The sequence below is a fragment of the Trichoplusia ni genome, chromosome 6 (genome assembly GCF_003590095.1).
Source record: "Trichoplusia ni isolate ovarian cell line Hi5 chromosome 6, tn1, whole genome shotgun sequence".
Lineage (NCBI taxonomy): Eukaryota > Metazoa > Arthropoda > Insecta > Lepidoptera > Noctuidae > Trichoplusia > Trichoplusia ni.
Genome location: NC_039483.1, coordinates 7,827,841 through 7,854,688, shown reverse-complemented (window position 1 = coordinate 7,854,688; position 26,848 = coordinate 7,827,841). Strand labels below are relative to the sequence as shown.

Genomic DNA, 26,848 nt, shown 5'->3' with positions numbered 1-26,848 from the left:
GGTTTTTTTTTATTCGCTTTAGAATCTGACAATAGTTAGTAAAATTGGAATTACATTTAGATAATTATGGAACGTATTTAACGAAACTTGCAAAAACAAAACAAGCTGTCATTGATTAGTTAATTTATTATCAATTATTGAAAAATAATTCAAAACCAGAATGTTTATACTGATGTCGCGTAAAATATAACGAAGATTAACGTTCAACAATATCAAATTATAAAACCATGCCTATTTGCGTTCAGCATCCATTAAATAAGAAGAAAAAATAAATGGCCTTCCAAGAACAATGGAACCATTCTTCTAATTAAACTAATTACATTTTATCCCTTCCTATAATTATCCTGACATTTCAATTAGCGCTGCACGGCTAGTTATCAGTCTAGATTTTTCATAAAGCATCCCAGCTTAATTGCCGCAAGAAAAATGCTAAATTTCTGCAATTACTTTGTAATTAAAATACTATAAAATGGGATGCAAATCTTATCTTTGTTTTTCATTTTAGTCATTATTTTGTGTAGTTATTTTTATTAAGTTTTTGTAATTACAATTGGAGGAAGGAGAACTTTTTCTTAAAACAAGACAACGCTATATATACCATAGAGCGCTATCTCTTTTTCATTTTACAACCACCTCTCTTTTATAAGCGGTACGGGGGAATCTTTTTTTTAGTAGTGCATAAAATCTATTTATTTCCGGTACAAGAAGTTATCAAATTGACTGACACTTAAGTATTAAATAGTATTGAAAATGTTACATAATCTGTAATATTACTCTTAGCGCAATCAAAAAGTTAATTATGCTTCATGTTAAAGTCCGTTAAGAGAAGTTATTATGTAAGTAAGTGTCATGTCTGTTAACAATAAAAATAAAAAAAAACTTTAAATCATTCCAACTCATTTCACTGTCGTAATATTTTAAAACAAGATATTCAATTGGTTTACAACAATACTGTAACTGCTTCAAACCGGAACTTCAGATATAAAACAATTTAAAAGAAACTACGTCAATTGTGTTCTATAGAAATATGCCAGATTTCAATCGTATTTGACAAAGTATAAAATCAGTTCGGTTAGGGCTTAAGTACCTACTCGATTTTACTAGCGGCTTTTACACATAGAAATTAATCAATCTCAAAAATTTATATAATCTACATCAAAGTACATATTTTCATCTACACACGCTAAACAGTTTTTGCATAAATGAGTAGCTAATATTCCGTCGAACATCCGCATTTTTAACATTAATAAGTTAAATCTAACCCTACCAAACCCATGCAGTTATCAACGAGCATTTCGTCAAAGCATGAGTCCATGGAATGTAAATAATTATAACTACGAAGAAAATATATAATTAACGAGGGTCACGTCATGTTAATTGTTTAAAACGAACCTTATTGGTTGTTAGTAATTAAAATGGTGCATCATTATCTACACGCCTTTAGAATGATTAATTAGTATTCCACTAACAAGAAGATTCATTTGAAGGTTTTAATTGTTTTTATGAATTTATAAGGTGCTTAAATTTTGTTTTAGTAGTTAAAAATTAGTACATTTTTCTATTGATAGGCCTGAAAATGAAAGCCCTGCTTTTGAACTATTTATTTAATCATCCATCATTCCTGCAAGTATATCTGAAAACACAAAATGCTACGTGTTATTTAATTAAATATAAAAGATGAAATTGTCATAACACTACAATATCATCAGCAAAATTCATCAACAGTATTATCTTAATGTTTATATTAAGTACTTAAAACAAAACAAGTATGAACAAAGCGTCATAATCCGTCATTACACCATTGTGAGTTCTCGAGGCATTCGTCAACAGTTTGATGAACTGATAGTCACACTACCAGAGTAAGTCTACGAGAGCTACAGAAATAAGATCTGATACCCGTTTGTCATGTATAACATGTCGAATTAATTGTTCGCAACACGCTTTCTAGTTTCTTATGATAGCATGTTCTCATTGCCTTGTTTGTTTTAATAAGCGGAAACTTTAAATTAGTCAAATTGGAAAACAACGAAAGCGTGGTTTGATTAATTGTTTGGTTCCGAGGCCCTTAAGTGAAATCATACCATATCGCTTATCAAATGATCCATCTGTGCTGGGCTGCACTTAATGAACGAGCAATTCTTTTGTTTTTTAAAACACGTGTTTTCTAATAACTGTATGTATTTTTATAATTCAAGATATCACGAGAGATGGTTGATAAAGTACAATTTATATTTAATTCTCCTTACGGTGCTATCCATAATTATAATTAAGTCGGAATTGATGGTATATTTTTATATTTATTAAAAACATACAAAATAATATGCGTTAAGCCATATGAGGATATGGCAGCCGTAAAAACTAACTAGGTATGTTATGCTAATCATAGTAAAAATCGCTCTTGACTTTATAGCTCAATATATCAACCATAATTTGCTAAGATTTCAAACTATCGGTAACCATGTATGCATAAGAGCACTAAAACTTGTAAGACATAATTAAAAACGATAAGTATCATCAAGAACGATGTAGAACATATACTTAACCAGGTTTATCGTTTGATTTTATTATCTTAGGAGGCTAAATCAAACGAGAGTATCAGATATAAAAATTATTGTTAATCTTAAGGCAGCGTGTTAAAGGCTCATTCTGATCTGAAAGATAAGGCTTAAAATAGAAATAATGACTACTGGAAGTAACTTTATCCTTTTCATAAATAAACTTTATCTTCACGATGACTTGGAAACGACTGAAAAAGTATTTAAACCACATTTAATGGGCTTGTTTATCAGCTTCTTGGAGATATTCGAGTTAAATCGAGTTGATCGGGTAGCCTCGTGATTGCTGGATGGTTAGACTGTCATTACTTATGCACATGCAATCTTAAATCTGTAACTTTATTGCTGACCTGCTGCTGTTTATTGAATTTATTTATAGTATAGGGTATTTAAATCTAATACAGTTATAATTATATTTTTTTGTTAAACACATACTTTATTGTCATTTGGCTGATTAGTAGGTACTGTACTGTGTATCAAATACGTTAGTAATCTGGATAAGTAATTTCAAATGTTTTTATTTTTATATCGATCTTCATTTTTGTATTTACTTTGAAAGTCAGCAAAGAAGCAACCTTGGTCGCCGCAGGTTAGATTGTTTGATAGAAATATGCATTCTTCATTATATGCCTTTCGATTCGAAATTGCGTGCTTTACAACAAAATTGTCCTCACAGAGTCGACGAAGTAAACTGCACGATAGTCGATTAGTAAGTTCGCCTCGCGTTGCGGGTTCAATATATTATACGTACATACATATATATAACGTAACTAGCTGTTGCCCGCGACTTCGTCCGCGTGGTTAGAAGATATAAGTTAGGAATTATTGCACGGAAGCTCTCGAAGATGAATAATGTTCCCTGTTTTTTCCACATTTTCTATTGTATCTTCACTCCTTTTATGCGCAGCATGATAGTATATAGCCTAGAACCTTCCTCGATGAATGGTCTATTCAACACAAAAATATTTTTTCAATTCGAACCAGTAGTTCCTGAGATTAGCGTGCTCAAACAAACAAACAAACTCTTCAGCTTTATATATCAGTATAGAAGTATAGATAAATAGCCTGCTTCATGTAACTCTTATTTTAAAAACAATGAACAAAAATGAATACCTAGAAAGCAACAGTGGCGTGCGACCGTTTTCCTGGATATTTAATAGAAAGTCTGTGCGTATCAAGATAATACACATATAAACGTTATTTTAAATTTTCTACAAACTACCATTACACGTAATTTCGTTCACAATTTTATGTTATTATATTTTTTGCGGACATATAACAACACGGCATCGTTTTCGCAAACTTTTTCAATTATATGGGAGCGGCAAATATTTTTATAGAATTTAATTTGTCATTTTTACTTGGTGAGCGTTTTAAAGAATATTATAATGTGGATTTTTTTAGTAATTTCAGTCAATAAACATAAACATGATACTCTTAACTATGGAACTTGAAAACCAAAGCTGCAATCTTCCAAATATCCCTGCACGTATTTCGACGTCTCCAATCCAATCCGTCCTCTTAAATTATTATTTATTCGTTACACCAGGCGGCTTTACCCACGGAACTTGAAAGTGGAAGGGGTTTTTGTGTTAATAAAGGAACGAAGGTACATCCATACACTTCAGGCCAAATTTTATAAAAAAAAACATCCAAAATCCAGCCGTTTGAGCTTGAAGATGTGACAAACGGACAAAAACAAAAACTTTCGCTTTATAACATCAATGTGACTGTACTTACCAGTTTACTAGCATGAAATATCATTTATGGGCTTAACGTATGTAAAGGAACATTTAGCGCTTACTATAGTGATTGATTGTTGGATGTTATCCGCCGTTGGCCAATGGCTTCCATTATGTTTCCTTTCAATTGCATCTGTTTTCATTGTCAGATAGTGTTAGACAGCTGTCGGCTAGGCGGCCTATCAAACATATGATTTAGTGTTTTTAACACGTTCTCAGTGTTAACAGAGCATTATAAACAATTTATTACTTTTGTGTGATTATGGGAACTGATATTATTATAATTGTATTAAAATGGTGTCAGCAATTTAGACGGTTTCGTTTAACAGTTAGTAAGATTCCGTACGTTGAGCGTGTTTGTCGTGAATTTGTTTTTGCCACCCAAAAAATTTACAAGACGGCAATGACAATTTTAGTGAGTTTCAAATGCTTACAAACACCACCTCTTGTGTATAAAAATATAGATATAATATTTTTTTTAAATAATAGAGAAATACAAGGCTTTCATGGGAAAATAATAACATTTACTGTGTTATTAAGATGGAATTGTTCATTATAGCCAATGCACAATGTAACACTATTAAAAGAGAAATTATAAATTAGCAACAAAAATAAATTTTAATAGTAATTTGTAATATCTGTGAAATTTTAATCTCCTCAATAATTTTGAAGACCAAGTATAAAGCAATTAGTTTCAAATAGCCTAGGTTTTCTCTTGCTGTAAGGGGTAATTTAGAGACAGATAGACATTTAATATCATTTTCGTTTTTGTACAACACGTCTCAAATTTATATTGTAGTTCTTGCGGAAGCGAGACAGTAGACTACCTGTAGAACGGCATCTCTTTTCCACAGCTGCGATAATATTACTTTGTAACGATACAGAAAAGCATATTTTTATAATTTGTAATTTTACAGATGTAGATAAACTTTTTGCTATGGCTGTTTTCTTCAAGATTTTATTTATGGCGGTTAAAATAGATTGTAATTGTTTTCTTACGATCTAATAGTCAACTTTATAGTAGGTTCTATTTAAATCATTTAATTATTTCTACTTTTTGGACTATTCAAACATTTGTTAAACATCACACGGCTATCTGTAAAGTCAAAATTCATACAAGTCAGCTTGCCTATACCAGATTAATGTCAGGAATTTCTAATAAATCCTTAACACAAATTGAATGACACACAGCATAATTGTTGTAACTGTATCAGATTTCGATCGTAATTACAATTGTACGAGTGGAGGCAGCTCACAAGATCTCATTCTCATCATAATGTGTTAGCAACAAGATTGAAATGAAACACATTACTAAGTTAACTAGTTATTATCTCTAACTATTCGTCATTATTAATCTCTGAGACCGCACATCGAAACGATCATGTGCAGTTGCGTATCCGACCAGAGGTGTAGGGTTGTCAGTTACTGGAGATAAAATTCTGAAATTATCTTATCCATAATATGGAAAAAGCTCATTTTGATAAATAATCTTTAACGAGTGTGTCTTTTTCATAAAAAAATATTACTAACGAAAAAAATTGTTATAAAGTTGATAAAAATAGCGGATAAATAATGTTTTAATTTAGGAACAAATTATGAATATGAAAAGATGTTTATACAGTTTCCTAATCTTACTCAAGAAATATAAATTTAATATTCACTTATATGATCAATCCATAACAGTGTTTAAGTACTAAGTTAGTTAGCTGCATCTTTTATGGTAACTGGCAAGTTAACTCATAAAAACTGCAACAAAACGATAACTAACTACCCCTTTTTTATTACTCCGAACAGAAAAACCAACATCATTTCTCATACCAGAAAATTATTACTTTGTACAAGTGACAGCCCTATTAGTTTGTGGGCGAAGCAGTTAATCCGCGCTAATGTGCATACCGGGCCATTAGCGGGCGCCAGATTGCGCCCTGTCTTACGAGGCTCGATAGCTCTCGTAGCCTCGCTCTTCAACGTGGGACGGGACTTGAAGTCTATCAGGTTGCCCATTTTGAAACTGGAGCGGAGCTTGAATATGGTTGGGAGCCGATAGTCCGTCCGGTTGTATTAGTTTGTAGTTGGAATTATAGGTAACGACCAATTCTGAAATGGATTGGTAATTAATAATTTTAGGCAACGTAGAGTTTGAATGATAGCCAAAAATAGTATGTAATACAGGTCAAAAGGACAATTCGTAATTATTCGCTGCGGCTCATGATTAAGGTCTTCTTTTGGATCCGAACTAGTCGGGCGATTGAGGAAAAGTCAGGATACTTGTGAATTAAGTTATGCGTTTTTTTTTATGTAATCCAATGTCAATGTATAAAGTTCTTGTTCTTGTGGCTGGTGTTAATTAAAATACGCATGCATGAGAAACGACTGATAGCAGTAAAAAATGACAACAAGCTAATGAATAATTACAACGTAATAGATTGCATTTGCATAATATATTCCAGTATAATATTTGCTATTTTTAGACTCCGGCTGCAATTAAATACGTCTTGTGTGTTACTTGGGCGATAACATCACAGCTTGTGGGTAGTATGAGGTTATAAGAGGAATTGTTGCCTGTGTGCAAGAGAGATACCACTACTCGCAATGTAGTGCGTCGTCACGCTTTCTCATTTACAATAGACCGGCTTTAAAAGCTTATGTAGCCTATTAGGGTATTTTAATTTTATTCTCTGCATCGGCCAAAAATAAATTATTTCTTGATGCATTATTTTAATTATTTTTTTTAGTTTTTTTAGTACTTATTTTAAATGTACATAGATAGATAGAATACTCTTTATTGTACACCATAAGGGAAAACAAATTAGGTCAATACAAATAAATATGATGAGTTCAAAAGGCGGTCTTATCGTTAAAAAGCATTCTCTTCCAGACAACCTTTGGATGGAATTGAATTATGGAAGAATTTGAAACAGGGCAGTTAATACATACATATGTAGATCCTAGCAATAAAACAATAACCCAGAGACACAAGGATTTAAACGCTAGGTGCGGCAGTCGCTTTTCAGCAATATATAGATAAAATAAAAATGCATGATTACATGAATGGATACGCAAACTTCATCGGTATGTCATCTTAGTGCCAATTATAGAGCGGGAAAAAGATTTTTCTTTTCTTTTTAATCTTCTATTCCCGTATTCTGTCCTGAGTCTTTCACCAGGCATATGCATATATCAATTTCTATTAAACCAACTAACGAACAACTTGTGCATAAACAAGCAGTCACAAATTACCATTAACACTAGTTCCGCCTATCAGGGTTCAGTAAAATATGTGAGGTTATAAGTCAATGGTATCGCACGGCTAGGACGCAGCTAATAGTTTCCACATACTTTAACTGAATAATAATAATGTTTAACAACGCATTATATTTCATTTTACGCCCGTGAGGTGTTGTTTTCTCGTTTCGTGTTAAACCGTTTAGAATCATAGTCCACATACATAACTTTACATTGTAGGGAAGCTGCTAAGTAGGATGGTTTTCTGAATGCATACTCAGTCAAGTCAATCAATTAGTTTATCCATATCATTTTTGCACCTTATAGTTAAATATTTTAAACTAGAGAAGGAGAAAAATTAAAAAGAAAGCTTAAAGCTGCAATTTGATTAGTGATGGATGGCGTATGATAAAGAAAAGTCATTAAAAAGACTAATTTAGCAACGGGTAATTAAAACTAAAAACTGTAGTTACAGGAGTTTACTCAGCTTAGGCTTTACCGGGACGAGGACAACCCCTGCAAGCTCCGATCTTTCATCTAGTTAACGATTTTATGCTAAAATTAAAATCTACGCCTAAAAAACCGCCGTGGAAACTAAGCCTGAGAAGATGAAGTAAAAAGGCATTTGACGGAATTAATGTTAATTAACTACAGCTATCTAGCGATCATAACACTGCTATCTTGTTAGTTTGTACTATCGGCAGTAATAGCAGTCAAAGTAACTAAGGCACCGTAGTTGAGGCTGCTCAGGTGCCTATCTCCCGGCTGTAGCTATGAAACTTTGTAGATTTGATTACGCACATAACCCCGGACTTAAGTACATTCATTTATTTGATGAGCGAAGCGGATTATGGTTTCCTTAGTCAATGTATTTACTTTTAAAGTTAAAGTATCATTTTTAAAATCCATATATGAAATTTGTAGAACTCTTTTGTAACGCTGTTAAATTATTTTTGTGCAAAACGTAAGCTCTTTCACGAAATACGTTCGGTTACCACTAAATACTTTGTCTTTGTAAATGGGTATTTTCAACGCGTTTTCCGTTCCGCAAATGTCAATTATTGCTTTCTTAGGACACAACAAGTAAAATTCATCATCAGCGCGTGTGGTTATGATTTCAGAGTGCGAACTATTTAATTCGTTTATTAATGCGTTTTAAAAACACGCTAATCGCTTCGCTCATGTTGTATCACGACCTAAGCTCAAGGTTACAGTGGTGTGCCAGTGGCTGCATTCCTCCTAAACCACTCATACGGGTAGACTCCCAACTGTCATAGACCGTGACTACTAGGACTAGGACCCCTACCATGTGTTATATTATAAGTGATAAATTAAAATACTTCGAATTATTTTTTAATGTGATCTTAATGTTCAAAGTTAGTGGATTTATTTGCGTGTGTTGTGAAGGTATCAATGAATTTTTAAAAAGTGACATTATTGTACAATTGTAATTGCTGTTAGAATCATTATAAATTAATATACCTAACTGCAAGGAAATCAAGGTAATTTTATTTTATAGTTTTTATATATTTTATTTTATAGTTTAACACTAAGGTGTGTTTTATTATTTTAATGGGCCCGTGCTGATGTATAAATCCAATAAAATTTAATTATGCCGTTATGGGTGTGTTTTTGGTTTTAAGTGTGAGATCATCGATTTACAAAAAATGTATATGCAAATGAAATAATCAAATTGCGGTTTAGACTTATCTTGACACTTAATAGTTCTTTATGTCTCTAAAATATGAAACGTGGTTTATTTACAAAGTAAAAGTTATATTTTATTTCGGCAGAAAATCAATACCTTTTTCCGTTATCAAGTACAGTCGTACAGAAATCTTATAAGTTTCAAATAACGTTAAAATATTTACGGTCAAAGTGGGTGTATCCAGTAAGGAGAATTCCATGACATTACCGATGTGGTCATCCAGTGAATTGCGTCATTCTTATATTGTGAAAGTACTAAGACCATTATTTATTGCGAGTAACGTATGAATGCAAGTATCAATTTCATTCCGTGACAAAAATGTGGAAATAACTTGACCTGGCGATCGAAAATAAACTGGAACGGTATTTATCAACCTTCAATTCCCCTCAGTTGCAGCAGTGTAAATATCACATCTCATATCCTTATTATCACTATATCAGCCTATCGCTGCCTACTGCTGAAGGCTGCTCTCTCCTTTCTCATTGGTGCTCTATGAAAAAAGTGGATACTTTTCTCTAACCTACAGTGTCACATGGATGAATTACAATGGCACATCCTGCGGCACCTCGGATCATCTCAAATAGTCCAATAAACTTTATAGCTAACTACAAAAAAAGACAGCATTCCTCGTTCTAACATTAAAAAACGTTCATAAATTCCACAACAAATCCCACCCAGTTACAAATAGTAGGGGACTAAATCAGCATAACAGAAGCGAGATGATTATTTCCCTCGGCGTTGTCAGGCGCACAATCCTTCGATCCAAGATGTACGGCGAACGCGATCGCATGACCAGGGGGCCTACCAACACTTTTCAAAGTATCATCTTCCCAATTGAGTAAGCAAGACAGCGCAATCACGGCATAGAGCGGCATCTCTTTCCTACAGTTGCAATAATATTACTTTTACATCGGCAATGGCGATCGCATGACCAGGAGCTGTTATTATTGCACCTTACATTACGCCTGATAATATTAACGTAAGCATTACTTGTATATTTAAACGTCCTCGGATAGCGAGGAAATTGTGCTATTGATGTTTGCTCAAATAACGGGACTGATGAATCGGCGATAATGTTGCTTGATTATGTTTTCGTTAGGAATGTTGCTGTTTAGAAGATATTTAGGAGAAGCTCTTGTTTGAGATAGGAAATTGTATAAATTTATCTCTATTTCTGGCTATTTCCTCAGTATGCCAATGTTAAATAACCATTAAGTTAAAAAAAATCTTAAACATCATTATCATATCCGTATTTAGCAAAAGCTCTATATCAGCTCTACATTTCAATCCTCCTTCAAACGAGTATTTAATTAAAAACATTCCCAACCGAGATATAATGGCTAGTACCTATTTCAAATTTACCAACAATTATTTCGGTACAATCCTCCACTTAAAATGGGGTATGTCTCATTACGTCGGACAAACCGTCTTGCTATGCGTCACTTGTAAAAGCCATAGAAGCCGGGAACATTTCCCGTCTGACTTATAAACTTGACGTTTACACCTCGTAACACGTACGAAGAATTTATTTGTCACTACCTGTGTATCTAACTACCTCCTAAAGTAATGTTAGGGGAGTTGTTGAAGAGAGACGGCATTCTACGCCTTGTAGTGCGCTGTCTCGTTCCCACATCTGGAATTTAGAGATGGCGGTAGGTTGCCTGAGAAAGGAAGCGAGATATTTTTAAATATCTTGTTGGTTGTTGATGTAATTGTGCTTGACTTCATTGTAACAAGTTGGAGCAAGAAAACCCTTATAAAGAGAGCTTGTTTAGTTAAAAGAAACCGAAAGGTTGCTTATAATATTTAAAAACTTACTTTTTATTTCATTTATCGTTAAAGTTGCAATAGGAGCTATATTTGGAAAAAACGTTCTTATGTAAGTTTTACGAATTGGGATTGAAAAATAGCGACACACAGTTATCTTAGTTTAGCATTATATTTTGATCGATTTACAGTATAATCCAATTATAAAGACTGACATCAAAGTGACCGCCATCAAATCAAATTACGCGTTGAACACAAAGCATTTACATTAAGACATAACTTACTGAAACGGACAATCAATATGACATGAAAATATACCGCTCAACAATTTCAAGTCCTTGTAAGCATAGTGTTTAAGCATAATAAACTAGAACTCGCAATCGCCATTCATATTTCAAAGTAACGTAACATTATTTGCGTTCTATGATTCAGGGGGCCAACCAACATCGTATTAAACTAATACTGTTATAACTGTGGAAAAGGGATGCCGCTCGACATTTCGTAGCTCGCTTTCTCCCTTCCACAATTGCACTAATATTATTTTAAAAGGCATTAGTTGCTATCAGGTTTTCCCGCATACAAACTAGGAATAAATCAAGTGGAACGAACGTGTAAACAAATACGGAATATAAACTTTAATTAGTCTCTAATTACCGCACATTCACTATTAAACAAGCCAGTTTAACTGATATCAAAGATTACGCGGTTGTATGATGTATTCACAGATAATAGCGCTGATGCAATGCTGTGGTACTTGAAATGGAAATTAAATTATGAAATGGTGACATTTTTTGTCCTTGCCATTGTCAAATTAAGTTGGAATGCAGCTGATCGCTTTGAAGCAGAACAAAGCAGTTCATTTGCTACTTATAGGAGTTCCTTCAAGAAATTTCAAGTGTTCATCACGTCATTATGGTTGTTGCAAACATTGCTTAAAATCTTTTTTTATCGATTTCATTACTTGTTGATTTTGCGGCAAGGGACCTGCGTAAATCTCAGCTGTATAGCTATGAAACTTTATGACATACAGCCTGGTGACAGCCAGGTGCCTTTGTGTACGGAACTTCAAAAACAGTCAACACGATCAACATGACAACCTGAGTTCACAACAGTTCCACATCAAGTGAGGCATCAGCCTTCCAGAACACAACGCAGACTAATAAAAACTTACTTCACCAACAAATCGTATAATCCTTGGCCGAGGCGACACATCGTGATACAGGCACTTGCACATTTAATCGTCAGACCACTCAATGAATCTCATTTAAATAATGCGCGTTTCAGTATAGGTACAGACGTTTTACCTGCAGTTTCAATGCACCAAGTTTATTATGTTCCCCGATATTTATGCAAGAACGCCTTGCTAACCCTCTATGGAGCTTAATAACATTTATCAATATCCAATAAACAGTTCTATTTGCGATCTTGCATTCACGATATTGATAAACGAGGTATGAAACCCGAGCGTTTACTTCGATTCAGATAGTTTCTCTTTGAGTCCTTTTGACGATAACATGATATTTGAAACTGGCTTTATATATATTTGCATAGTAAATAACTGTTTAATAATATTGAAGTTCAGTTTTCTTTCGTGTCATTGTTGGATGATTGTCCTAATAGGTAAACCTTTGGTCTAACTTTTGGTAGTCTTCCAAAGATACTCGAACTGTTTTTCCAATAATCAATCAAAATATTTCGTTTCTTATTGTAGACCAAATAAAAATTTAAAAGATTAATGTCACTTTATATCAAGTAACGTAAAAACTTTTTCGATTAAATTAAAAAAAATGAAAACTAATTATGTTACCGAGCAAAACTTAAAGAATATTTTACGCTCTCAATACAAAAGTAAAATGCAAATGAAATTGCTTGCGGTAAAAGAATCTAGTTACCTAGAATACAGAAACGCAAAAGAATCTTGTTATCCGCATTAATTAAGCATCAATCAAAATCGAACGTGTCTAAACTGTGAATGGAAATTAATAGATTCCCGCAAACATAGCATTGTCCGACTTACTTTAATAAGAAAGCAATGTTGAGCTTCTTAATTGTAACATGCCGTTTTACAATGCACGAATGTACCCTACTTTGAGTGAATGTATTCGATGCACGCTATTTTAAAATGTCACTAAATTACATGAATAGAATACGCTAAGAAAAGTGGCTTAGGGTATTTATTTTAATGCATAAACGATTGTGTTTTTGTCCTCTTAAAAAAAAACTACATCATTGTATCGCAGTGGTTTCATAAACAATCGAGTCATATGCACAAACACACCCAGAATCAGGACAAAAATTCGTGTATCACAAAAGTAGGTACTTGTCCTATGCGGGGATCGATCCCGCGAAACGTCGCCTACAGTAGTTTGGGCGTGGTTATTTCAACCACTCGACTTAAAATGCAGACATTTTTAGAACCAATGTATTTTTTTAAAACGTGACTTTGCAAGGCCTGCTTTATTCAGCCAGTATTTGTATATTTTCCTTTTCTGTTTCCCAAAGTTATTCGCAGTTACCTATGAATTTTCACTTAGAACCTAGCAAAAACCACAAAGACGAGACATGACTTATAGCTGTCGGCAGTAATTCTAATACAATGGTATGATAAACTCTTCCGAAGAGCAAAGCGTTAGATACCTGTTCCAACAAGAAATATCACATCTAAAAAGCGATAAAAAATAAGTGACAATTTATAAAACGAGAATTCAGTCATTTTCTCGACATTCACGTGAGAAATGAAATAATGATGTAAGGTAAAATCCAAGGGTTTTTCAAATGGACCCTCGTAATAGCTTCGGAACAGGTAGACCTGTTACTTAGAGTAACAGGTTGAGCGGTACGACCTGTTTTTATGTATCTGGTGTGTCATGAGTATATTTATAAATAGACTTAGTGCATTATGAGTCTAGGGTCTGAATCGTTTACGAATGAGTAATGCGAGTTCACTTTTCTGGTTCTGTTGATAACTTCGATTAGTTAAACTCGATTGCAATTTGAATTACCATGTAGCTTGGTATTTTCTGGTCCTAGTATTGTCTTATATATTTATTTATATATTTATGTAGTTAAGATATTTTTGCACATCCATAACATTAAAATGGATGAGTATGATCATCCGACACTGGATTTTAAAGGTCGGAAATTAGAAATATAACATAATAATTACATTCTAACTACTTCATAAAGGTAATGAATATAAAATTTTCGTCGTAAGGACTTATTACCGTGAGTTATTAAAACCTCTTTTAACATACAAAACACCGTTGATTTAGTACGGGTTCACTTCTACGGTGAATGGCAAAACTTTCTGTCAAACGCAAAACAAATGCCACAAACGTAATTAGTTTCTAATTAGACGATTACACACACATGCAGCTTAATTGCCCCATTTGCATGTAATTAGTGTTGGTAGCAGGAACAGTTACATTATTTATATCTTCAGTAATGCGTTGCGATCAGATTAACGGCGGACATTATACCACCATTGTCTGCGTAATGTTGGCAGTATTAGCTTTAGCCGTGTTTGTGTTGTTTTGTTGGCACAACTTTTTCGCTCGAAACTTGAATTTGCCACGTGATGTGCTTTTGTTTATTATTATTTGTCATCGCTAAATTAGCTAAGAAAGAGTATTATGCACGTATTATTGTATTGTATTGTGTAGAATATAGGGTAATACATAAGAAATATTTTAGGTTATCAAATATTCAAACCATTAACTGTTCTTTTGATGTCAAAAATAACTAAAACTTGAAAAATCGATTCAATTAATAAATCAAATTTCTTTCTTTTCTCATAATCTGTAAATACGAAACCACAGCTTCTCATAAATAAGTATCCAACAAATGAAGACGGATCATAAATTACAATCGACTCTAGGCATTCTAAAACCAATATACTAAGTATTCAGGCAAATCAGTAACCGAACGTATAAAAGTGTGTAGTTGTAAATCACGAATACGCCTCGTTATTGCATTTTGTTATGTTTAGATCGCATTAGAAAACGCAAATGGGCTGTCCTACTTGACAAAGGCTCGCATCGTTAAGACGCAAACCTCCTTGCTTTGATACACAATATGCCTTGTTATACCATATTTCCTTGACTATACTGCAATGCTCGTTAAAGTGATGTCTCATTTTTCAACCGACTTCTAAAAGGTAGTTCTCAATTCATGTGTATTTTTTCTTTTTTTTATGTTTTTTATCAAAGGATTTCTGATTGTATGAATTGAATTTGTTGATTCTTTTTTCAATTAACGTGAAATAGCTGTTATTTTATCCCAGAAAAAACCCATTTCATTATGTTTGGCTCAGCAGTTGGTTGGTAGGTTTGGTGGTGTGGGTTGCATGTTTTAGTTACTAAAATAATATTTTGTAGTATTGAACCTACTGGTTTATTGGTACGCGATTGTTAACTGCATTGTCACAGATTAAAAACGAATTCGGTTTTTTAAGATGTGCTTGCAATAAAATCTGTTTGGTTAATATAGAAATTAATGAGGTCCGATAATTTCATATCAGACTAATTAAAGAATTCTGCGAGTACCGATCGATAAAATATGTTTACGTTTAATTTCTTTTCTCCAAACTTTCGCTGTTAATTCGGATGTTCATATAAGCAAATGGTTGAAGACATACTTAACCCAACGGCACAATGTCATAATTTACCGAAAATGTTTAAAAGCAAGCCGACTTCAAATTTCGCCTGTAAATAACAGAATTTATCACAAATTACCCTTATTTTAGCATGTAATGCATTGATTTCCTTAATTAGCAGTCGAAGACAACATTACTACCGTAATTACAGTGCATACTAAACTTAAATACAGCCGCTCTACATGTAATTGATGTAATACCCATGTTTTTACGTTATTTTTGGTATTGAAACCTTCGACGTCTTAAAGTAAGTCAGTGGCAGTTGAAGAAGCGAGACGGCAAATTATACGCACAGAGCGTCATCACGATCTCACAATAATACAAAAATTAACTTCAGGACGTGGTTTTCAATTCAAAGTATTAAGCTAATGAGCTTCAAATAATAGGCGTGAGTGGCATCAAGTTTGTTGTAAAAAATCGTCGCAAATCTGATACGATTACTAAATACATCATTAATGGCGGACAATCACTTATCTAAGACAACTGCCAATCATAAGTCAATGATCCCTTGTTGTGATCGCCTTGTTAAATCGTATGCGTAACTTGTCAAGTGTCAAATTACTTAGTTGAGATAAGTTGACAAAAAAGTTGTTGTTTGGAAGTGAAGTAGCTTGTTTTGACATCGTTAGTGTTAATGAAGATTTATAATGTCGTATGTTCGTAAAAACATATTTTTTTCTATTTTTTTTCTGGCCTTTAATTATTTTGTTAAGTCGATTGTTTAAATGTCTAAATCTGAATGCAAATGGACAAAAGTCGTGATAGACAATAATCACAGACACAACCAATACTAGAAAGAAATAAATGAAAACAACATGTTTTTATGCTCTAGATCTTTGTTCATAGATACAGAATCCTGCGATTACGAGTCTGACTCGCACTTGTCCGGCCTTTACTAAGCATTGTATTACACATCACTTATTGCAAAACAGACTATCTGTTTAATTTCCATATTTTTGACGTTAATCTCTATTTGCACAAAGACAATACACATGTTTAACCAGATAGTAAACAGTCTGTCCAACATCTGTCTTATTATTTGTTCTAAGTCATATTTACTAAGAAACGTTAGCCATTCTTAGAACACGTCTTAAATTGTAAACTGAGAAGATAAAGTCTTTTATTTTCAGCTAGATTTCTCGAGTTATGATGTGACAACAAATATAAAACACGCTGTTTATAGCCGGAAAACAATTACAAGTTATACTTCTAAATATAAAACTGGGAACTCGTACCTAGCTCTACTTCATAAAGAAAGACAGGTGTATGAGTGGGAGTGAGACAGCACTCTACAAAGCGTACTTGAGTGTCTCTCTTCCACAAATTCAAGTATTTCTTTATGAGATGGTGGTAGGGGATTTGGCAGAAGATGGCAGCCTCGCTTAGAAGTGTTTTTGCTTATCTCATAATTGCGATTTCATCGTAACACAATAAATATACAAGACTACCAAGAACGGTATTTGAAGAATGCACGGACTTACTCTGTTATAGGATTATCGGATTTCATTTTTTTTTGATGTTTTTAATTTGGAACGACGCCGTAGGGCGATGCATAGACACATAACTGACCTTTGCCTGAGAGTTAAAAGTCTAGGTAAAAAAGTACGACTCTTAAAATAAAAGTTTATACTTAAATGTTACATTGGTTCAGACTTTAGTCTTGCGTATTATCGGGATTGTCCGACTATTTTCGGACACAATAGGAGACCTTAGATATGAGCGGAAGGCACCACGATAATTCACAAAACAAAAGTTTTAAACCACTTTGTCATTCTCCTTTAATCCCGTTAATTACACAATTTGTATTCAAATACCTTAATACCTACTTTAAAAATAACCTTATCAAAATATTGCCAAGCCAATAAATAAAGGGAATATTTTACTACATGCATCCAGCATCATATTTACTGTAATCATTTACGGTTTTAATAAATAGACTTAAAGTAAACATATTATCAATGAAAGCTACATTATTCACACACTAGATACGCAAGCCATAATAGAGACTTCATGAATTACGAACCGCTTTCAATAAGGATAACTTGTAACCATCTGATTCTAGATAGTAACAAATGGTGATATTATACCTGTTATCACAACACACCGTTACTGGTGCGCTTATGAAATGTCCAATGGCCATATCGTTAAGTCAGATTATTCCAGGTGTGAAAGAGATGCTGCATTATTATGTGTAGTGCCCTGTCCCGCTTCAATAACTGCTATAATATTACTTGAAGATATGGCGGTAGGCTGACTGCAAAATTATCATGATTAACCGGTCAATTTACATGCGCGGCGCCTTTGTAGTGATGGCCCGACTTTCCCTGATGCGCTCTGACGCAGGGAAGTTGCAAATTGCCCACATTACAGGGTAATGCGTTGACAACACCTGACGCGGTAACTACAAGATTTATGAATTGTGAAATCAAAAGCTTGTTGGTCCCAATGATATGGAAAGTAAATAATAATTGTGAGCTTTCTTGTAAAGGGATGTGGGATGGGGAAAAGCTTCGGTACACAATTAATATTCCGCAAAGGGTCAATTTTCACGGCAATAGCAACTATTATTATAATTATTTAGAGCTTAAGTTGCGTGATCTTTCACACCAAAAAGTATGAATAAAAGTTTATTGAGATAAGTTTTGTAAACTTCTAACAGTGTGACCGAATGTTACTATGCTAAGGAGCAAAAAGGCTATGTAAAAAAGAGTCTTTATGTCATCAATAATAAATTACTCAGTTCTTTTTTGTTAAAACCAGCCAGTTGGATCTATATTTTTGTTTTAATCTACATTTACATAGCAGAGAAGTAATTGATGAAAATTGATTGTCATTTTGACAGCTCATTAATCTTAATAAGTACCTACAGTACCTATTTTGTATGAATAATTATTATTGGTTGTGAATACAGATGTTATTGTCCTTTGATCTTGTATAAATAGAATCGTTAAGCCAAAGTATGCATAGAATCAGAAATACGAAATGAAAAACATACACGCAGCACAAAATCAATTTATTAAATATTTTTAGGTGTATTAGACTTTTTTAATGAATACTTCTTTAGTGATATACATATGTTAAAGACCTGTAAGCTAAGAACAGAAAAACTAATCGCAATAAATAAGTAGGTAATTATCTTTGAGCATACCTAGAGGTTGAAAAAGTATAACTATCTTTGGTGATAATTGGTTACATGTTACAAATTACAAAAGTGCTTAATATTACACATTACTTAACTATTACTCGCCAATAAAAACAGTATAAACTTTTTTCGTAACATACAATTTCATAGCAGCAAAACCTATCATATTAATTTTAAAAAAAAGCAGCTGACGACAAAACGATTAGCGAAAGATTTAAAAACAAAATAACACTCCAACAGATCATAAATAAAAAAACGTAACCACTAAATGGTAATAATGGTTTATCGGAATTTAACGACACCTAATAAAACGGTGTGCGATCACAGAGTACTCATTAGGTACCTATGTTTTGCACAACTTATTTTTAATTTTATAATTTCCTTAGCCTGACGAGATAAGTGGTCACTTTAAAAACACAATCTGTCAAGTGAAATATACAAAGCATCTTTAAATTTTCTTCGCAAAGAGGTTTTACATAAACAGATGGCCTAGGCTTTTACAACTTAGACGATATCATTAAAGGAGTCCAAACGGGACAGCGCACTACACGTAAATCGATGTCTCTCTGTCACAATGGCAACAGTACTATAGAACTAGTGATAGACCCTCAGGTATATCTACATAAATTCATCCGTTTGCGGACAGATTTTTTTTTCATTTTTAACATAATCCTTTTAAGCATTCAATTTGATTCAAACGCGGAAACAGCAGAATGGCTTCTTGACGATTTATTTGCTATCCAGGATAAAAAGTGTGCAGCAGCATGCAACCGTCATGTGTTTTTCCGTAACTGTATATTCGTTTATTGGGTAATAAATCAAAATACGTGCGTATAGCGATTAGCGTATTTATTAGATTAGGTAATGCAGCATGGAAATAATGAAAGTGCTGTTCCGTGCTTCGAAAAGATGAGGAAATATGAAAAGACCTGTGGGCCTACTGGAACGTATAAAAGTAATGTTCATGCAGGTGTGGAAGAGAGATGCCGCTCTGTGCCGTGTATTGCGCTGTCAGGCTCCCACCTGTCATAATAATATTACAATAATGCCAAATCCTGGTGGTATGACTTCTGCTCTATTTTAATGTCGTCCGTGAAATTCAATCACCTAACCAAAAATACTAATTAGTGTTTCGGAAGGCACGTTAAATTGTGGGTCCCGGCTGTGATTCATACATCTTTGACAGTCGTTACCGGTAGTCAGAAGCTAGAAACTCTGAAAACCAGTCTAACCAAGGGGTATAGTGTTACTCGGGTACAGTTGAGGAGGTCAGATAGGCAGTCGCTCCTTGTAAAACACTGCTACTTAGGTGAATCCGATTAGACTGGAAGCCGACCACAAAATAGTTGGAAAAAGGCTAGGATGATGATGATAAACCAAAAATACTACTAATTATTTCGTTTCTTAGCTAGATTATTTCAAACATTATTTATATTTAAGAAAAACAAAGCAGTATTGGGCAGTGTGCAACAGCCGCAACAACTTGCTCCAATAACTCTGACATAACGCTACTTAATTTAACAAGAATAACAGTTTATTATAATTTTATTACCGGATTTAACTTGCTATACAAATTGGTATACTTAAAGTGTTAGAATCTATTTTATATTAAATGAAAATAACCCTAAAATGCCCGCTAATTATACTACTGCTAACAAATGTTCACGTACGAACATGGCTGTCGAAAATGAAAGTAATAGAGTCGGGAGCTAACGGGTTAAAAAGTCGGGTCTTTTGATAATCTTGATTGGATTTTGATGGTAATATCCAGTGGTGTCAATGAACACCTTGGTAGGTTGAACTTGTATCTGATGTAAGTTTTGTAATTGGATTAGATGTTCCGTTTAGGAATTCATAACCATAATCAACCGCACCATGGCTTCTGTGTAAAAGCAACCGGTCTTGTGTGAGTGAAGTGATACTGAGGATTCAGTATAATCGGCTATGACTTTGTTAGTTGGTTGCTAACATATTTTTGTCTGAAACAACTGAGTAGAAATTACGGCTCATGAGATACTGCCTGATAGTAGACGGACAGACATCAGAGTTTCAGTATTGGGGTTCTGTTTCTGCCCTTTGGGTACGATACCCTTATAAATCGAGGTGATGTCATATCACACTTTAATGGCAAATTCTAAGATAGTTTTTCTGAAAAGCTAAGAATAATATTAATAAAATTCCATTTTCATGAGAAAAACTATCTTAATACGTACCGATTTGTTATTGAGTATCGCCGTAAGTAAATAAAAAACCGTAAGGAAAACCTGACGGCCAATATTTTGCACGCAAACACATACCTAACAATATATGATTTACAAGGAAATTTAAATATGTAAAAAACTAAGCAATGACTTGACCACACAACAGCGTAACAGCACATTAGTAACCGCTTTCATTTCACTTTGTTGACTTAGATTACCTAAATTGTATTTTAATGTCTCTCACTTTCGATTTACATGTTAAAAACATGTGACTGCCGAATCATTATTGTTTTTCTCATCTATGGTTAGGGGGTACGAGGAAAATTTTACGAGTTTTAATTCTTTGTGGGTTGACACAACTATGGTGTCAAAAGTGGTATGTATTTGCCGGCAATGTATGACGACTTGCATGATGTTTTCAAAATGCATGCAATAATGTGACATAGAATAAGAGGCGTATATTAAAAAGTACGCAGTTTAGTAGAAGTTTCGATATTTTATCGATCTAGCAAAGTATAGTAATCATATCGTTCGGTATATTGAGAAAGGGAACCTTTTATAGTAGGTACTTAAATATAATTTTAATCTGCCTGCCAGCCTAGCCCAGTCTATCCTAAAGCTATGATACCATCCGATTCCAATCTTACTTGAAATGCTATAACAATTCTCAAGCAAATTTAATATTTACAAAATACACTTAAGACTGCAGAAATAAAAATTAACTTGGTTAACGACAGAAATATAATCAGATTAAAAATTGTACAGACTAGAGAATTTAATTATAAACATGCAAAACCTAATATAGAAATCATAAAATGGTCGAAGCTAAAAATACAAAACCGGAGTATGTCAGTTATAGGTGTGCGAAGCAGACATTGTTTCAAAACTAGCCATGCCTAGCCAAGAAATAATACAAAATGAAGTTAGTACCACAAACGTCACTTAGTCGCAGCTGTACTAAAAAGAACGATCAAGTACACTGCAGAAGTAGGCTCAAAATATATCTAGTATTTTGTTGGCCGAGTTGAAAAGCATCAAATTAAAAAGTCGTGGTATTGGATGGTCCTTTTATTGAGTATCAGTAAGAGCGGGGGTAACGCGGGTGAGTACACGGGGTTCGACTAAGTGTAGTCTCAACCGCTGCAAAGAAGTCTCATCACTCTAATGTATAGTATATAATAATTATAATAATACATATGTAGTAGTTATCTAAGAACTCTGTCCTTTATTGTATGTGTCCAAATCACAAGGTGTGGTTTTCCGTCGCTTCCGCGGACAAATCCCGACCGAACGCACAATCATATAGTCCAAAGGAAGAGTTCCTAATATGGTTTTTAAGTTTTTATTTACTCACATATACTTTTGTATTATTTATATGTATGTAAGTATTTAAGGTATATATCCATGGGCCATGTTGCTTGATAATAAACATTATATCACATCAATTAATAACGCGCGTATCCCCGGATCTAATAAACTTTTAACGCTTGTTATATCTTCAGCCTTCCTCATCCGCGCCGTAAATTCTAAGGTGATAAACGTCGTTCTATTTAAATCAAACGTATTAATATAAGGAACCGATATATAAGCCAATGTTAGATTTAATATAATGACTACATCGCTTGAGGCTACTTGTTATAATATGGAACGATAATAACAGCATCTGATAATGCTTAAAATGGTCAGCGATAATTTTAACTGAATTATGTTACGGTATACTGATTATGTACCCACTTCAATAGGTCTATCAACTCTACTTAATAATATTATAAAGGTATTTTTTTCACCTAAGGGAAGACTTAAACAAAATTAAATACGGTTTTTGTATGAGTTACCTACAAGCATTCAAACGAGAGCAACTTGGGAAGTTTGAATAACATCATGTATATTATTCAGCTTAACTAGTGCCATAAAATACTACTAGACAGACTAAATCCTTCTTTACCTAGTAACATAGTAGTTCACTAAACAAAACACATCTATTTTAAAAGTACATTAAACATATCAAACCTTGTACGTACCAAACTGTGTAGGTAGCTAACTACTTTTTGTTGGTAAATATGCAAGGCTTTTTATGTCAAACTGCGGTAGGTAACCGAGTAATACAAGAAAGGAAACACAAATGAGTGGTGATTAATATACATTTGAGACAGTGCCAGGAAATACAGGACACTTCAATTAGCAATTGCATGTGCAATCGTGTCCAATGACATGGTTTCGGCACACTACTCCTTTTCCCATAAACTTACCACCTATGGCTGGCCTATAAGAAATTCTGGGGGTCTACCACCATCCTTCAAATGACTTTTGCGGAAAGAGATGGTAGTCTAGAATGACTTTTCAAGGACGGAATCTCACTTCCACGGCGTCCTTGACAATTTTGTTTTATCGCAAGCACAATCTATTAATGATAGGCGTCCTGAATTTAAACATTATTCTTTATCAAAAATAATTTCAGTAACACGAAACCTGTTAGCAAAAAACTGTTTACCTTATTCTCTTCAGTTTGAACATTAGATTTAACAGACATGCGTTTAAAAAAAATCCTTAAATCTTTTGTTCATGAGGGTAATGAGATAAAAAATAAGGTTTATTTTCAATGAGCAATTACGCATTCTACTGCAAGTTACTATTAACATAATTTATAGGTGCTATCTGCAAAACCTTACTACGGTAAATTGCTTGGTAGTTTTTATCGTCCGAAATCAGTGTGCTCATAAATTTACTTCGCTATATTTACTGGCGGCACCTGTGTCATTGTGGCCAGAAAACGCGGGCATTTAATTTGCGCTGTCTAAAGTAAACGTTAACTTTAAATGAATAGATTACTAGGCTGGTGGTGTGGGGTTAAACACCGACCTTGGTCCCCGGCAGCCAGTAATATGAGTGGTGGCTTAGGTAGTTTTTTTTCTCCACGTATCCTGTACAAAGGTAGTGACGGACTTATGATTGCCAGTCATAAATGAACCTAAGAAAATATCTGTAAGCAATGATAATAAATTATAATTATGTAATTTTAGAGTTAGTCGATTTTTAGTAATTTCATTTGTATGTGTTTTTCAGCGTCTAGGAAGTCATTTAAAAACTTACCATCCCATCAAAGATTTAATTAAACCTTTATTTCTAAGTTAATATAAACATTAGACAGTCGATAAAGAACGTCGACAGTTGCAGTTATGGCAGAGAATTGATGCTTTATCTAACGACTAAATTCAGAATGTGACCGGATTCGTATTAAAAAAAATCTTCGATCATTGTGTGAAATTTAACTTAACAACAGGTACAGACAGCAAAATTTATGAAAATTGTACCGTTTAACTGTTTTAAATTTCGAAACATCCGCTACTTCATAATAGTATGCGCTGCACTATATAATCTGTTAACAAATAATTCTAAATCCAATGATCAGCCACATCAGTACCTCAAAGGAAAATTAACTCATATTTATCACTACAACATATAAGTCTATTTTTATCACTTTTACATAACGATGCTAATAAATCTTTAAATAACTGAACTGGTTCGTACAGTGACTTCACTACATAATCACTCGACCAGTTACTATGTAATTCATCTCGACGCATTAATACTTATTGCTCATTTATTGTTTTTTAATGAATGCCCTGTAAACTTGATTGATGTTAAATACACAGCCATGATGTGTGAATGTGTTATTCTTTTTGAGTTCTACTACAGGCTTCTATTTGAAATGTAAATAATTATCTTCTACCTTTGGTTTATTTTTATAGAAGGAAATTTATGGTTGACCAGGCCTTCCAATTTGATTATTTTACGCAATTAAGGCTCAAATTACATGTAGTGAAAGTCATAAATATTTCAGGCCATGTTTTTCTCATCGGTACCCTTGTATTATTTTTTTAACTAATGCATATTTTTTCTTTTTCCAGACTGAAAAAATGGAATACTCAAGAATCATGCTGCTAGCCGTAGTATTGCTGGCGATGGCGAGCCACAGTCAGGGCGCTCCGCGGAGATCGCGAGCAGCCGCCTTGCAGACAGAGGAACCCACCACTGTCCGTGAGAACAAACTACAGGACGAGTTCAAGGAAGTCACCACCACCACAGAAGCACCAATCACCAGTAGAAGGAACAAAGCCCTCAACCTCTTCGGCTTCTATCCTTCCTTCCTATCGTCCGGTATAGACTACAACGAAGACGACGATGACATCAACTTCACAGTAAACGATGACAACTTCGAAGAAGAGGATCTTTCCCGAACGATCCCCACGAGACGCCGACAGCAGAACAAGAAGAAAAACGGCAACGGAGACTATCAGAATGGTAACATGAACTCTCTGCAATACGAAAACTCGCCTATCTTCTACATCAGGCTGCCTCCCACACCTTACATGTTTGTACCTGGTTTGGGATACGTGTCTCAGCCCCCGAGTCTCGGACCTCCAATGGCACCAATGCTGCCCCAGCCTCCCCAAGTCGCCGACCCGTTCATAAACCTCCCTATCGACTTCGTGTCCAATGGAAAACCAACTGGAGTATACCAATGGAGTGGTGCCCCTGCTTACCCACAAATGCCCTCCGTCGATCCATTCGGATACGGACCTCAACCTATGATGCCACAAAGGCCAAGTTACAATGTACCGTCATACTCGCCACCCAAACCCAAACCTACTCCATCAAACTCAAAGATAACGAACCTTAAAGGTCAATATGTGTTCAACGGGAAGCCAGGAGACAGCGTGTACGTCATGCGAGACACATATAATTCTATTTACTCGGACGCGCTCCAAAACTTCTACCCCTAAAGCCTGAGACGTGTAGGATAGGATTGTGTCTGGCTCGTATCGAGCTGTTGTAATTAACGAATATCGAGGGACCAACATGCGGACAAAAATAAGTAAAAGGAAAGTTAATAACAAAGTCGATGATCAATAATTATAATTAAGCGAAGGAAAGTTAATTATCCCTCACATGGAAGATAACGACTTTAAATGAAATCTTATAAACAATTATACACTGTAGCGTGAGGATCCAATAACTATAACTGCCAATTGTTGCAATTACTTGCCAAGTAAAAAGACGAGTCGATGACGGCTCGAAGAGTTATGTGTAAGATCTGCCACTTAATGGACTTACGAAAACGGATATGAATTATACCGAAAGGAATTTGACGGTGTATATTCATTGAAACATGTTTTATTCATCTATTTATTATTCTAGAAAAAACATTGTATGTCACTAAAATTGTATTTATTACCTAGGCGTTGGCAACCAAAATACAAAAAGTTGTTTTATATTTATAAAAATAAATTCTTAAGAGCCAATTAACACTAAAAGAGCTGCGCCGGTAGCGTCTTTATATTAAAAATAATTTAAAATCTTACTACTTGAGAGTTACAGTCCAAACTTATTTGGATGCAAAGCACAGCTTGGCTGAACAGCGACTTGCTGCTGCTACCCTTTCAGTGGTGATTGGCCTTAATAAAGTTTGTGAAAACCGTAAAACTGTATGCAATGAATTCTAATGGAACTTGTGATGCCTATCCTAGTTATATTTAATTAGTCTTATAAGAACGTACAAGCTTATGGCCTTTATCTTCGCTCTTAAAATTAACATAATTTAAAAATAGGATTAAGAGGCTTGAACATTACGATCGATTTGTAGACAAAATAAAGTAAAACGCAAAAATCCTGTGCAGAAACAACTTGAAGACTGAAATGTGTAACTGTCGCTAGTTTACACCTTAGATTGAAAAAGTCAGAGATAATGAGAATCAACGGCAACTTGACATTTCAGAATCGGCCATCAGTCGATCTAAGCAAGCCTTAACAAACATTTAAGTGATTATTTTGAGCAATAACAATTTTGAGTCAG

General features: G+C 34.2%; 1 protein-coding gene across 1 annotated transcript in view; it reads left to right on the top strand.

Annotated features, from left to right (window-relative positions):
- The window catches only part of LOC113494823, an 86,044-nt gene extending 59,400 nt beyond the window's left edge, over positions 1-26,644 (top strand). The window contains exon 4 of the mRNA XM_026873309.1: positions 24,903-26,644. Coding sequence (XP_026729110.1) covers positions 24,912-25,778 — 867 coding nt within the window. The 5' untranslated portion in view covers positions 24,903-24,911 and the 3' untranslated portion in view covers positions 25,779-26,644. The remainder of the gene's footprint in view (positions 1-24,902) is intronic.
- Positions 26,645-26,848: the final 204 nt, after the last annotated feature.